Raw genomic sequence first — 16,625 nt, forward strand, 5'->3', positions numbered from 1 at the left:
CAAAAATATCAAAGCACAAATAATCATTGCAACCAAAGCTGACAAAGGTTCTATAAAGCAGAGTCTACTTATAAAAACCCATTCGTATAAGCAGCTCAAAACCCATTTTCAAACTAGCAGGTCAAAATTGCTTCTTTCCAGTTAGAACAGACATTTTCATTTCACTCAAAATGCAAAATTATGCATGCAATTTTAGTGGTTTTTCTATTTCTTTATTCACTAGTGCTTTAATTTCCAAAGTAGGAGCTCTAATAAGCACACATCTTGGCGTTAGTTCCATTTTACATCAGGGCACATAGAAGAGTTGTGATGTAATTGGAGTATCAATATCTGGTAATTGGCCAGTGAATCTTACTACTTACTTCACATAAGAGGCTGCACATCTGCATTTCTCACTTGCTCTACTGCTTAAAGTCAAACAGTTACTGTTTACAGAAAAGTAAGACTACCAGCTAATTTCTGAAAGTCTCAGATATAGAGCTGAATGTCCTTGGACATAGACACATGTATTTACAGGTGATTGTTTAAAACTCTGAACCCCTCTGCCAGGATCATCAAAGAAGCTGTTTCCTTCACTATTATGCCACTACTATCCAACACCGCAGGCTGCAGAGGAAACAACCTCCCAGTTATGATTTCTATTCACAGTCTGCACATTGTTCATGTGCCATCTCTCCACTAGAGGCCACAAGTTTTCCATCTTACACAAATGGAAGGACAATGAAAACAGTAACATGTACCTAAGTAAGAAGTTGCGGAAAAGACAAAATAGCTTTTTACCACACATATCATAGAAGTGATTTGAAATGCATCTAAGATCCCATGAATGGTATAGAGATGACAAAAAGAAGCCTGGCTCTCATATAGCATCTGAATCAGACTGCCCATGTCCAATGCTTTTGAAGAGAAGCCTACTACCATCAGTGATCAGTATCTTGCTATAGCATGTGCTACCTTGACAACACTAAAGAAATGCCACATTTTGTGGAGTTGTTCATTCTGCATGCTTAGTCTCAAACATACAACACTAATACTCTGGCATTTTTATTCAGGCATATTAGTCTGTCAGCTATTCATAAGGTGCTATAATATAATTCAGCAAGCAATTTTGTAAAATGTCATGCAATGCAGCTGAATATTTTTAAAGGCTCTTCAATCACAGCCTGAGAGAGAGCACCAAAAGCAGAATTATTTTCACCTAGATGACTGGGTCTCAAATCTAGAAACTGGCTCTCCAAACTGAGTTTGGACCTGTTTGAAAAACCTTCCAAAAGGTCGGATATGCAGCTAGGGGTGGGAGATGGACACATTATTTTAAAACTTATCTTCTCTATAGCTCAATAAATGTGCATTCAATGTATGCTACGAGACAGGCAAATATTCATTGAATATTCAAATGTATATATAAATCTTACTACCTATGAAGGTAGGTGTTACTGTTTTCTGTTGTTTATGTCAGGCTGAAGCTACTTTAGCTTGAAATGCTATTTCAGGCCTGTCTACCCAGAAATAATTTGAAACAATTAACTGAATTTTTAAAAAGGCAACAGATGTTTCTTATTGTGCCAATGCAATGGTAGGAGTGGGTGGAGAAAAGCAGTGTTGGGAAAACTGTCTTTGCCCCTCCCTTTTTACTCTCACAGGCTTTGTGTTGTCTCAGCTGCCTGCAGAGTTGCAGTTTCAGCAGAATTATACAGAAACCTCTGAATCTGAGGTCTAATATCTGAGGATAAAATCATAGGTGCTGCAGATTTTGCACTCATGATTTTGTACTTGCCAGCACTGCCCCAGCAGCAACAGAATCCATCTGCCCTGTCATATGGAGTTACACAACTGGATTGCTCTGCAGGGTGAGCCTGGCTATCCTGTGTTCCTCTGCATATGTCCCCTTTTCCTATTGAAAAAAGTCTGGTAAAATCCTAGCGTAGCAGTTGAAGTGTTTCAAGACAACTGCTCTTAAAGCACCAATTCCCCATCTACACAGCCCAAGGAATCCCTCTCAGCCATAGCCTGATCAGGAGTTTTCATTGCAGTGAGCTGAATAACGCAACAGAAAACTAGAATGCATCCTTAACTAGGGTTGTTGGTACAGCACTTTTGTGTCTGCCAGAGCTGTGTCTGGTGTCAGATACCTGGCAAGCAAAAGGTACAGCCATACTGAAAGGTCTGGACTCACCAACCAATTCAGGCTATTAAGAAAGAAGGAAGACAAAGGCAGGAACACTCCATCTAAAAAAACACAGCAACTTGCTCAAGGTCTCACTGCTTGAAAGTGTCTTGACAGTCCCAATTTCTCTAGCTGTTTAAATATTTTACTCCTCCCTTAAACAGCTAAATATATTTAAAATGTAACTCTTTGGGATTTGCCAATGGAATATCGTTTGCAAGAATGATTTTTTTTTTACTACTACTGCTCTTTTGCAAAAAAAAAATTATACAATTTCATCAGCAAAAATTTATTCTTTCCCTCCTCTCCCTGCCAACAGTTCGTCTGTTACCAAAAGGAAGTTTATTAACAAAATCAGCACTATTGCATTTTCAGAAGAGGTAAACTTATTTCAGTTAATCAAATTAAACAACTAGGGCAACACTGTCTGAAGGGAAAAGAGCAATCTGGATTTGTTCCAAACCAATTCCTAAAGCAAATATTATTGAATACACTTCCATGCATCATTTCTGCCACTACCAAGAATTTCAAGCTTATTCAGGGAGCAGGTAGTATTGGCTCTGCAAAATAAATCCTACACAATTCCTTGCTGGATGTAAAACACAAGCTCTGACTCAATAGAGTGGTCTAGTCTAAGGATATCTGCATTTCATGACCAAAGAAGGCAATGCTGGAGGAAATAGGCAAAGCCAGTGTTCTGGCAAGATAGATAGCTTAGTCACCATTCAGGGTTCCATCCTGCAAGACATTCGATATCTCTCAGCTTCTTACAACTGTTAACTCCCTCCAATTCCATGGAAATGAAAGATGTTTGGATTGAGTATTACTTGAAATTCATTTTAAAATAAACACTAACAATACACAAGAGAAAATTAAATTCCTCTGAAAAGCAAAAAAATCAAGGAAAAAAGTTCAAAGCTATGAATGAAAAAATAGATACAATTCTTTTCCCCAGAATTTAGTCCAAGAATAGTATTTCAGTTCTAAAGCACCATACTATTTTTAAAATCCAGTGTAAACAGAGATTATTGCAATCCAGTAATAGTAATGTGCAGAGTCCAGAAAGACCAACAAAATAATTTACCTACAGCTACAACTACAAAACCTACAACTTTGGCTCCATACCTTGTTCATTCTCCACTATCTCTAGACAGATTGTGATAACTCAAGGTATTTTATGTTTATTATTCTATCTTGAGTTATTTATGAAGTCCAACATCAGCAATAGCATGTACTATACAGATAAAAATTCAAGGCTGGGCATCCCCAAACACCTTTATTTTATTCCAGAAAAGCATGGGGAAAATCTTTTCTTTCACCACCAGGCACAAAATGCATGCAACAGTGACCTCAGCTACAACTAAACAGCTCCTTCATCTCCCTCCTAGCAAAATAACAAGTCAATTCTTAGATATGTGTGCAAATACAGGATAATGTCTGTGATAGGTGGCTATTAGCAAACTAGTTTCTGCTTCTTCATCCCACTGCATTTTTCAATTCAAATGCTTTGTCATCACTGTTTGATTAATACCCAGTGCTACAGTTCCAAATCATTAGGATATCTTAATTCAAAAACAAAATACAATTAAAAAATTCTCAGTTCAGAACAGAATGATACTTTGATTATACTAATCCACACAACATATTTATGCATTAAGCATAATGACCAATGTTTTCCATGAGGAAATACTGCTAATACACCAACTGTTTTCTTAATTAATTCCTTTATTAATCTGCCTCACCAGCAGTATGAATAAGAGTTTCCTAAGCCAAAATTGCCAAGTCCTTGCAATAGACATTTTTCTTTACCACAAAAATTTCCACATTTGTTGTGTAAAATAAAATAGTATCCATATTTCATAAAATACAGGAAAGCTTAAATCCAAAAATAAAACTGAATTGAAAAAGTGCCCATGCAAGACTGCAGTTTTATGCCTAGACCTAAAGAACATGAACCATCTGAAATGAAAGAAGGCTATGGGTAAAACACTATGGAAGAGACAAAATTCCTGACTTAATAAAGCTTTCTGGCCATGCAGAAAGCTGATTCCTGCATGACTGGACCCTTTATTTGTCACTAGAGAGACTCATAAATTAACATAAAAGCATTCAGCAAGAATGTGCTGTAAAATCTTGCCCTAACTCTAATCAGATTCAGAAAGAGTCTTGATGCAGATCAGCTTGCAATTACCATTCTCAGTGACAGCCAATGCTACACACAGCTAGACAGAGCTATTATGATCTTTTTAAAATTGTGTGTATATCCATAAGTATAAATGCCAGTGCCACAGCTGGCACTCAGAGAAGTTGCACAGCACACAGTCTACACACAGCACAAAATCCCACAGACATGCTTTTTTTTGGGTTTAGTACAAGGTAGAGGTGGAGGGTGTGGAAGAAAGCTTACCTTCTAAAGGTGAGAAAAGGGTAAGAAACAGGACAACAAAAACAGAGATGCATACAGTAATCATAATAAGGAAGTGATAGTGACCAAATAAATCAAGAGGCAAACTAAGGGTCAAGTGCCAAACAACATAGGCCAAAGTGATTTTATATCTTGGTTACATCAATGTTAGATTTCCTGCTAGACTCTGCTTACTAACCAGTCTGGCTTCAGGTCTCAGTAAGTTTTCCATGATATTTATGCTTATTTGTTGCTCATATTGTTAACCTTTAAAAAAGTATCCTCAGCAATTTACCTCCAAGTCCTCAAAAATAACTTGGCAGGAATTTCAGTTATGCAGCTGCATTTATTTGTAAGCCCAGAACACTTATGGTTCTGTCTGTCAGACCTGCTTTACAGTCTTCTAGACACTTCAGCATCACTTCAGAGCAGCAATTAGCTCCAGGTTAAGTGGTTGCAGTCACTCACACAGCTCAACACTGAGGTGTAAGAACCAATCCTGTCCATAAGCCACTTTCACAGGCATCAAACTTACCCAGAAAGCCTCTTCAATCTAACAGATTTCTTTTTGAGATAAGACAAAAACCTGAAATTTACTCTCATGTCCAGACTAAAAATGGGGCAGGGAGAAACAGGGCAAGTGTTCAAGGAGGAATTCCCCAAAATTGACTAAAATTTCTCCGTTCCAAGCCTTTTGCACAAGGAATACAACAGGAGCCTATCTTTTCTGGCAGGATCTAGAAGGAAAATCTCAATCTCACTTATGAGACCAGCTGAATGAACAGTTACTTTTATACCTAACTATCCTATGTCAAAAATTATTATATAGGGTAATTATAGATAGGGAAAATATCCTTCTTTGAGTGGAATATACAATATTGCAGGACTTCCTAATGATGCTGAAACTAAAGCACAAATAAATCTGTCTCCTGTTACACCACTGAGTTGCAGTAAACCATCGAACTACCTTCACATGCCACACTAGTTAAATTTTGCTTATTTAGAGAAAGCTAAATATTTCATATTTCAGTGGTCTCAGAAGCACAAGTTTAAAAGGGTAAAACACAGTAGACAAAAACTAGACTTCTACATACAAATGTTGATATGAAAATACCTTGCTTGCCCAGGCATCTTCATCCCAGGAAGTGAGTTGCAATACACGAATTATTTCGTTTATCTCAGCACTCATTTTCTCTACTGTGAAATTGCGATTTTTCAAGGCCTCTTCTATTCCCTGGCTTTTAGAATTTTTTGTGGTTACAAAAATCTTCATAGCTGTGGAAATATCAGAGATTAGAAAAAGGTATATGCAAGACCAATCAGTGGTCAAGTTGACCTTCTACTGTATTTATATGGAACATTTCCTTTTGCTTGGACCATTTCTTCTCAAAGTAATTGAAGTTTTAATACAAGAAGCACAGTTACTTGCAATAGATTACAGATGTCGAGATTATTCTTAATTAACATAAAATATGGGAACTCCAGTTCAAAACAATAATTCAGAATGGTATTAAAGAACAAAGCAAAACATACCTGAAATAAGTACTGGCAATAGCTCCTTGACTGTATTCATGGAGTTTACCAGCATAACCCTATGTTCCTGATGAGTTAATTCCTGTTGTCGCTCGTCAATCATTTTGGCCATCTTTGTCATTCCTAAAGATTGAAGTAATTGAACATTAAAACACTTGAGATTTCAAAACAAGAATAAGGCATAATGATTGATGAAAACTATAATGAAGTTTAAAACTTTTATATTAGCAGCTGTTACTTTAAACACATTCCAGATACTTCAGAGAAGTCACCTATTCAAAACCTAGCCACTTTGTGCCAAAACAGAAAGACTACTCAAAATTCTTGATTTAAAAGCCTATCAATAAAAGAGGAAAATACTTGAAATTACAGGTTTAGGACAAAGTCACTTAATGAACACTGGAAGCTGATTCAAGGGGCAGGAGGAGGGTGTCATCTTTTCTGTTAAGATTTGATCCATGGCTTAAGTGAAGGACAGAAAAAGGAAATGTCAGGATTTTGTTTGCTTGCTTGGAGGTTCTACCAGAGGTCAAGAACTTATTTATTTACATTTCATATTTGCTAGAAATACTTTAGTACCCTAGAAGCCTGTAAAGAATTACATTTATTCTAGAGCAATAGCTAAGACTTGTGAGGTTTATCACACAGTGCATGTGGAAACTTCAGACACAGCTTCACAAAAACTTAAGATTATTTAAATTGGTGCTGTAGTGCTCCTACTCTTTCTCCTCCAGGGTACAAAACTGGAAGGAAGCTGTACATTCTTTGGCTGAATTACCTTTCTGCTGGTTAGCATCTTAGGCATCTTAATACTGTTTCATGATATCACTGAAAGTAGTAGGATCCTCACACTGAGAGCACAGAGAAGCAAGCTGTGCAGAACCACATTTCCTTTTAAATGACAAAAGCCTTAATAGGTAATCATGTTCCCCTCTCTAGTTCCAGAATAAACCCTATAAGCACTTCCTTGACTTTAAGTGTACCTGCTGATACTCCTGTTATTTATATGGTACTCACATGAATGGTTAAGTTCAAATGCCCATTAATATAACTACAAGGACTCTGGGCTTTACATTTTGTGGGCATGGGCTGCAGATGTTGAGCAGCAGCCAGCTCAGACAAAGACAGAGCTTCTACAGCATTCCAGAAGCACAAGGCTCACTATTTGTTCAGAATACCATGAGTTTAGAGAAGATTATTTACAATAAAGATAACAAGCCTATACTTCACTCTAAGAAACTAAGACACTTACCCAAGACCTCTGTCATACATATGTAACAGCAAATTATGTATGTGAGGTTCAGTGAAAAGAGCCAAATACTTGTAACTGAGCCCAACAGAGCAAACTGAATTTAGGGAAAACTTCCATTTCAAAGATATGTAAAACAATAACCACAGAGAAACTAAATGTGTATATACCAAGTTGAAGAAAAAGTTTCAGGGAAAGAGAAGATTGCCCTTTTGTTTTATCATTTCCTCTTCAAAACAAGGCAAAAACTATTTAATTGAAGGCAATTTCTGATGGGAAATAGAAGTTTAGAGAACACTATACCTCCATATGGAACTTCAAAGTTTTTCCACATCTAGAAACAAGGTCAAGTATACACGTGTTAAATAAAAACAGGATAATCTACAAACATGCTCTGTGCCATGACAGCTCTTAGTCATTTCATTTATCACCTAGCCACATTACACAAGTATTTATAAATATAAAGCACTAACTAGATTCCTGGTGGTTTTATATAAGCATTCTTTAGTTCAGTGTAATTTTAATTCCAACATCTTCCTACACTACCACCACCACATCTCGATTTTACAGAATGCATTTGTTAAATACTTCAGCTACTTCATGCTGAAGCTAAAGCATTTGAACTAGCAGATGACATAGATTAATGGTAGGTTTCCTCTAGAGCAATAGAGAGATAGAGACAGCAGCTCCTCACTTACCCATCACTTCCACCACTCGAAGTGTGAGTTAACACACTGAAGTAACAAGTAGAGAAGGAGCATCAAAGAGCAAACAGAGAATTTCCGTAACAGCTGGGCTTTTGTATCATACTTCAAGACAGCTATTTCTGCAACCTCATTAAGATGTTAACATATGACATGTAGCATATATTATTCCAAGAAATTCCTTCTGGGCTTAAGTATCTCAGCCAGTGCAGACATTTTATCAGCTTAATGGATTTTCTATCTGTGAGTGCTTAGTTACACAGCTTTTTCAATTTTTTTTTTATCCTTACTAATGCATGCTTACTTCCTTCACAGTACAGCAAAAGTACAGTACATATCATTCACATGCACTTCTCATTTACCAACATCTTCTGCATTCTTAAAAGAGACTGTGAAGAAGAAAGAGTCATTCTTCCCAATAGAAACTTCTAAAGCAACTGCTTTACCATTGTCCCAGTGTTCAAAACTTGGGCGAGGGAGATGTTGGCAGGAGAACAAAGCAGTAGAAAAGACTATACTTAATATATTTATGAAAGACTGGAGCAAATCAAACCTGGCCCTAAATTCTTTGTGTAAGTCACCAGATCCTCCATTGTCTCTACCACTTCTGCCACAGTCAAATATTCCAATATTCCTTTGCAGACACGGATGATTTTACGGACCTAAGAGAGAAACATCCCATTATTTCTTAGCTCAGGCTAAGACACACTTGCATTAGAAATGCAAATCTGTTATTAGAACAGTTTAGTTATAGCACTTGCTAATAGGACAAATGGGCAATTATAAAGGTCTGAGATGCTGAATAAGTTACCCAAATTCCATTAGTCAAGTGCTGTAGTGGCAAGCCAATATTTAATCAGCTTTCCACTACTCAGCAATGCAAAATCCTACTTCCAATGTTTTCACTTTGTATGATATACAAAGGATAGCATTGAGAAAATGGGTTAGAAAGAGCTTCATCTATGTATGCTGTCATGCTTGAAGCTTTTCATTGCAATTTCATCAATAAAATATTTGACTTAAATAACAAAGCAAAGCTACATAGAAAGCAGACTTCAGGCTTTCAGAGGAAGTAACATTTACCATACAGCTTTACATATGGATACAGCATTACCCAGCATTCCAGCAGGGAAGATAGATCCAACATCTTAAAACTTTCCAGAAAAATCTGTGAAGGCTGTATTTCATTTACCCCTGGACCTCTGCCTCAGTTTAACTTTTTTCAGGCTACATTTGATTCCCCAACAGTTCTGTCAGTAAATATCCTAACCTCTGAACCACATTACTTCTGACATCACTACATACAATTATGTAAGAACTAGTTAATTGACATTTAATTTGTATCAACCACTTGCAGTGTTTAGCACCTAGAAAAGACCAAAGCTTCCTCTGAAACTCATTTCAGTTTGTCCCAATGTTAGTTTATGTTGAAACTTAGCACAGACGTGTGCCAACCTAAGTACTTGTAAAAATCAATCATTCCTGACTAATGGCATTCTTTTCATTAACAAGGAGTTGTCAGGTGAGTCCCACAAAGCATTAAATTCACAAAAGTCAATTCATTTCCTAAATAGTAGAAAGAGAGATTAAAAGCTATTAACTTCCTTGAAAGCCCCATAACACTTCTATTAAAAACCATTTCAGAGGAACATGCTAACATTGCCATGAGATGGTTAAATGAGACAAGGATACCATGTTAGATTACTCAGCACAGCAAGAAGAGCAACACAATTCCATAGGTTAACAAATTGTGGCAGAATTAGGATTGACATCAGTATTTCTAACAGCATGATCTTTCTTATTCAGAAATAAGCAAGACTGTACATCCCCAGAAAGAGCATCAAAACTTTGATTTGTAACAAAAAAAAAATTCAAACATGAGGCATTTACATTTCCTTGCAACTATGGTTTGGTGGGGTTTTTTTTGTACATATGAGGATGGACAAACAGCACTTCTGAGTCAGTTTCTGGCTAGTGCAACAGCCAAAAGGTAGCAACTGTTAGATTTATCAGAATACATCTTCTGATGCCTGACTAGCCAGACTGTCCAAATTTGTATTACCTCCCATGCCACAAGGCCAATTAAATTGCCAGAGCTATTGAGCCAGACAAACATGTTAGAAAATGGCCCAGGGCTTCTCAATGAAGGGATACAGAAAATGTAAGGATCAGTAATGGGTAAAGTGAAGGGAATACAGAAAAGCATCAGGAAGGTATCAGACAGTTGAAGAGATCTGGCCTTCTTGAGCAATAATCACCTTGAGTTTAGGCAGCACCTAAACATTATGTCATGCAAAAATGCTCCTAATGAAACAGAGCAAAAAGTCTTAAGCTCCTTCAGACAGAAAGGAATGCAAAATATGTTTCCAATCAAACTGAAACGGTCAAAACCTCATTAATCTATTTAATAGTTTGGTTTAGCTACTTTAGTTAGGGGGACATTTTAATTAATAACACTGCTGTGCAGGCACTTATGTCAGTCAGGCTGGGATTCCTACCTCTGCTTCATCGAATGTCAGGAGCAAGTCTGATGTTCCAGAAAGGATTCCTCTTGAGCCATCAATGAGATAATCTCGAGCTGGGACTGAGTAAGGGTCTGCCTGCAGCATCTGGGCTGCCCGCACCAGCTTGGTGCAGGCGTTCTCCACTCTGTGGGAAGCCAGCAGACAACAATCGCTGGTTAGCTCCTGTCTGTGTGACCACAGGCTTGAGAAAATGCTGGATTTATTTTTAACTTTACCATTTGAGGCACCACCAACAAACTGATCATTCTACACCTTTATAGTTAAAAAGGCAAGAGTATTTATTGTATTTTTTCTAACAAAAAGTCACCAGCAACCATACAATCTAGTTTTTCAGAAGTCACACAACCTTCCCACATAGGGAAGGTCTGAAGTACCCCTTACAGAGCACATAGTACAGTGCCATTAAGGAGAGATCCCAACCCAGCCAAATACCTTACATTCTTCATGACAAGGGCAGGGAACAAAACAATGATTCTTTTAGGACTTCACAATCAAAGTAACTGTTAACTTTTATCAGCCTTGTATAGGCATTGTTCTTCAAGTAGCAATTCTTATTAATAAATATTAAATGACAGCTACACATGAGGACAAAATAACAGTTTTAAGAAAGACACTGTGCTCTGGTCATTGAAGCTGTAATCCAGGTCTTCAGAATGTTAACACTCATGGAAAGAGCATTTTAAATAACCACAAAATGCAGTGGTAAGGTACAATGTTCAAATGCAGCTGGCAATTCCAGACATAAAAGCAGAAAGAAGATTTTGCAAGATATTACAGTATGTAAATACAGTAACACAAAAGCTACTTAGAATAAGAAGATAAGCTCTGAAATTAGATTCCATCAAATAATTTAATATAACAATTTTAAAATATCAAAAATTGGAAGACTGAAAATGTTTTGATTTTATTCTTTTGTAATTATTTTGTGATGGCTTTGGAGAATAAAAAATTCAGACTTCCCTGTCATGTTAGCTATGCTACTCATGACTGCACTTTCCTCCACTGTCTCCCACTTCATTTAAGTGTAGTGTAACACATAATGCTCTGTGCATGTGAATGCCATGTGCTCATTCGATAACATGAGGTTCCAACAAACATAAAACACTTTTACTACAGCAATGCTACCTCTTATGACCACTTCTGCATGCTCGTCACATAGCCCATTTTCTACTGACCACTTGGGCACATTCTTTTACCATATGTATTAAAGTGCTTTTGGAAAGTTATAGGTAACCCCTTTCCTCCTCCCCCCATGTTCTTTGCTAACACAAATATTAGAACTTAATGGTTACATCTAAATTTAACAAGTATAAATAAGACATCCACTACAGGAAAACTCATTTTTGTCCAGAAAGTAAAGTTCTCAGCTAACAGCTCCCTAGAATAGATCACATTGGACCAGCTACATTATCATAACCAGCTCTTTTTGGGAGACATCTGCTCAGTGTATCAGATGGCAGAGGCTCCTAACTGAGCAAGAAAATGCCACAGGATTTCAAGGCAGAAAGTGGAAATGGTCTGCTCATCACTATGCAATGCACTTAGTTGTGTTATCAAAGTCAACTGACTTCACTAAATTACACTTCCGTGCCTGCTTCTCACATTTATTCTTTTCAACTCTGCCAAGAAAGGGATTAAACAAATCACCTATTCAGCAGCTCAGAGCTATAGGCTCAGAAATACTTAATTTCCTACAGTTTAATTTCATGGTTGTCTGTTTAATACTGATAATTATCTCAAGGCTGCCTTTCTCATTTGTTAAGACAAGAATTAACATAAATGCATGTTACACCCGAAGCCACCATAATTAATGAAAATAGTGTTTCTAAAGATTTAAAGTTTTCTTTTACAGTTTTTAGGGTTGAACCTCTTAAAGGCAAATGTCAATTTCAATAGTATAATGCCTATTTTGTATGAATTTCCCAATGCACTTAAAATGCTTCAGCAGTGTAAGCTGTGTACAAGAAAATCATAGTGGTCTTTGAAAATCAGACACATTTCATCCAAAGCACACATGCTAGGGAGCAAAAGATTAGGATTCATTTACTTCCATGAAAAAACCAACCAACCAAAACAACACATATGACCAAAGCCCCTAAAAATGCAATGAACCACTTGTTCTATCACAACAATCAACCATGTTCAGAAGTTTCAAATAGAAGTTTATTGCTATGGTGAAATTTCTAATCTCTGTATTACATTGCAACTTGAAAACCCAACAGCGTATTTTAATAAAAATGTATACTTATTTTTGAGGCATAATTACAATAAAGCTATCTTAACAGCAGCCAAATTCTTTGTGGGGAAGACACTGGTCACAATATTTCTAACCATACAACTTTGGGTAGCCAATCTACTTAATCACTGTTAAATGTATTCCTTACAAAACATGAGGGGAAAAAAGTAGCTTATGCTAAACTATCATTCTAGTTTTTAGGTTTCAGGATTGACCTCTGCTTTTCCCTGAGTTTGTTTTCCAGTTTAACCACTACAGTTTAGATTACTTGCAGTTCTAGAAATATAAAGTAAAAAGCAAATCTTTTATGTTAACAATAATTTGTTAATACAGACACCAGCAGTGCAGCTACAGCTCGGCTACCAAAATAACATTAACATAGAATAGCATTATTGCTTGATTTGTTAAATGGGCATGAAAGTTAAACAAATTTTTATTCTCAGTGTAAACAAATAGTGTAACCCTATTCTTTGCCTAGAGACTGCAGTTCTTCACTTCTCTACAAGAGAAGCTTAACAAGTAATAGGAACACATTGCAAAACATCTGATGTAAATTATATGCATTAGTTATACTCCCTGGTGATTAAGACAATTAAGATAAAGAACTCAGCATTTTTTAGCTCTAAGTCAACAGTTCCAATGTGGTTTATGTCTGTAGCAAGTGAAGGGATGCATGGTAGCTTTTCAGCAGCCAGCAAGTTATTTTGCTGCTCAATCACACTCCTACTGAAAAGCTTTACAGATTACCATAATATATATTTATTATGAGCCTTCTATGCCTGTATCAAGTCTTTCAAAATAATAAACACACCTCTCCATCCTCCAGGACTGGTGATCCCTTTAAATGGAGGAAATACAAACAGGGAATGCAGTGCTAGCACATGTGTACTGCTTCTTACCCATCATCCATGCACCAGTACAAACTCTGCCAGAGCACTCCCTTAAAAAGGAATGCCAATTCCTGAACTAATGCTTCAGAAATAAAAACTCCCTCTCAGGAAAACAAAACCAAAAAAAAAGACTCTCATCTGTCTCAATTCTTACATCTAAATTCTGTCCTTTACAGCAGTAGAAGATAAGGCTCCCTTTGTACCTCACCTGTGACTATGATTGGTCCCCCACAACCAAGATACCCAGGACAATATACTCCCCATGTTAACAAGAAACTGTTAACTTCTACTAATTCCTTTTGATATAAACTCTAGATTAACAAAAACCCACAAATGGAACATGGTATCATTCATAAAATCCATTGCCAATTCCTAACTCATGTTACTGCATCTAGGACTGTAAGTACTCTGTAGAGTGGGTGTCCTTACTCTGACAGATACCTTTGGTTCCCATTTTACATTGTATCACAGCTCATGCAGTCATGAATTGCTGCAGAAAAAGTTCTTGCAGCCAGCATAAACTGGCACCATTCAGCAGTACTTGTGTCACATTTCTACAGTAATTTAATTATTCAAGTCATGCACAATTTGCTACATTTTGATCAAAGGCTTAATACAGTATAGCAATTTGAAAAATCTCTTTTCCTTAATCCTTTACTCATCTAGGTGAAGAAGAAGCTGGAAATAAACTAAAAATTCCACATATCCCAGAAAATGAGCACAATAAAAATTACATGTTTGCATACAATCACTCAAGGAGTTAGAAAAACACTTTGATCTCATTTCATGAAATAAACACTCCCCTCAAAAACTCAAACCCCCCTACAGCCACACAAGATCACACACCAGGCACACAGCATGATAAATACTGCAGTGGATTGTATCAAAGGCCCATTTAGCTCAGCATCCTGTCTCCAATAGAAGCTGCAAGTAAAAGCCTAAGGAAGGTTAAAAGCAGGATAAGCATTTATCATGCTTCCTCTAAGCACTCTCCCATCCTTCAACTATTTTCAGTTCCTGGGACTTCCTGCAGTTTGTGTATTTGACCCAGAATGGATCCCTCTAAGTCCTTAGCTATTAACCTCCAAACCCACATGAAGAGTTTTCACAGTACACAACTAGCTGTACAAAGAATCTCTCTCTACTGTTGGCTTACAAACTGCTAGCTTAAAGCAATTCCCCCATTAAGTTCTGCACAGGAAAAACACAAGTTTTTACCCTCTCCATGCAACTCCTCCTTCCTTAGACATTGTCAGGGCCTCAATCCCCTCTGTCACTTTTCCCACTTTCAGTCTGTTCAGCTTTGCATTATAGAGAATAATTCTATGCCTTTGTTCTCCAAGCCCTTCTATGAGCTTTTCCAGTCCTACTACAACCTTTTGAATCTTGTGTGACTACCAGGACATGCAGTATTCAAGCTGCAGAATAAAGCTATATTGTGACATTTTTATCTCTCATTCTTTGATGAGAAACATAATGTTTACTTTTACATTATGAATAGGTAAGGATGCTCTCACCAGTCTTTGCTCACTATTGGTAATGGTCAGTTCAATCATCCTATCTGCCACCAGACCTGCTGCTCTCCCAAGCATGCATAATTTCAGATATTTAGAAGTAATTTAATCCACACTTAACATCAAGTCACTTCAATTAATAAGGTACTGTAATTTCCCAGAGTCATCCATTAACCTCTCTGGCCTGCATAAGACTTGTACTTTTCACTAAGGACTTTTGCCTCCCAAATCAGCCTGGTCTCCAGAACACTTATTAACATGGTGAAAAACACAATCCCAACCAAGAGCTCCACAGTTCTACTGATTTTCTTCTGCCATTGTCAGGGTTAACCATATAATCTTTTCTTCCACTTTCAATTTCCCTTCTCATACAAAATTTTTTCTAACTACCCTGCAGCTACTTCACCTTCTTAAAAGCCTTCACCTTCACCTGCCAAGTTTGGAAATCAGTGTGTACTGTATTAGCTGGACTACCCTTTCCCCTGTTGGCAATATTTCTAAGAACACCAATAGATTTATAAGGCAGAATTTCCCTCCACAGAAACTGTCAATTCACACAAAGCACACTATATATAGGTGAGGTCTCTCTGTTCTCTAATACAGATTTTCCAATAATTTATTCCAAAAGTACACCAGACCTATACATCTCCTGTTCCCCGGATTTCCCTAGAAGTTTCTCAGGCTGTAGCATCACTTTGATAGACATACTGGTGGTCTCAAGTGACAGACTACTTCACTAATAATTCAGCTATTTCATTCTTGAACTCATATGCTAATACCACCTGGTCCTAAGCATTATTTTAATAATTCATTTTGTCACCCTACAATGCAATAAACTAAATCCTTATTCACTGCCTACCATAAAGTATCTCCTTAGACATCACCTCCCTTCTCCCTTTTATTATTTTCCCAGTTGTCTCAATGCTTTCTTGTTTTGACTATCTGCCTGTTTGGTGTTTGGAAATAACAGTAAAATACTCAGAAATTCTGTATACACTGGACAATGCTAACAAAGAGGTTCCTATAGGTAGTAGAAAAAAGTTACTTCAATAGAGGTCTGTCAGGTGGCAATAAGCAGCTTGGAAATTCCACAACAAGGTGTGATGGATCATTTTTAAGGCTTAAGGCAACAGAAGGAGAAAGTCAGTTGTCCTTTACACCAAGACATGGAATTAAGAATGTCTGCTGTAAGGGGACTGTCTACTACACTGTCTGCAGTAAGTAAGCTCTTCAAATGTCTTAGATTTCCAGGCAGTTATGCTATCAGCTGCCTATACTGGCAAATTCACATTTTCCCATCAGCCAAATAAACAGAAAAAGACTGAGATACCACATTGTCTCTGACACTTTAGGCAAACCTACAGGAGCACACAGCTAAGTACCATTGTTACCCTTATTAATTT

The 16,625-nt window shown here is 37.1% G+C and overlaps 1 protein-coding gene across 3 annotated transcripts in view; it reads right to left on the reverse strand.

Moving 5' to 3' along the window:
• The window catches only part of VCL (vinculin), a 56,187-nt gene that overhangs the window by 20,530 nt on the left and 19,032 nt on the right, over positions 1–16,625 (reverse strand). For all 3 annotated transcript variants that reach the window (XR_011681054.1, XM_071438860.1, XM_071438859.1), the window contains exons 3-6: positions 10,556–10,706; positions 8,611–8,719; positions 6,105–6,227; positions 5,686–5,846 (exon numbers count right to left, since the gene is read on the reverse strand). Coding sequence is in view for 2 of the 3 variants with exons in the window: in XM_071438860.1 (XP_071294961.1) it covers positions 5,686–5,846; positions 6,105–6,227; positions 8,611–8,719; positions 10,556–10,706 (544 nt within the window). In the remaining variant the exon portion in view is untranslated. The remainder of the gene's footprint in view (positions 1–5,685; positions 5,847–6,104; positions 6,228–8,610; positions 8,720–10,555; positions 10,707–16,625) is intronic.

Source organism: Agelaius tricolor, unplaced genomic scaffold, assembly GCF_023055355.1.
Source record: "Agelaius tricolor isolate 1412-34295 unplaced genomic scaffold, bAgeTri1.0.p SCAF_13, whole genome shotgun sequence".
Taxonomy (NCBI): domain Eukaryota; kingdom Metazoa; phylum Chordata; class Aves; order Passeriformes; family Icteridae; genus Agelaius; species Agelaius tricolor.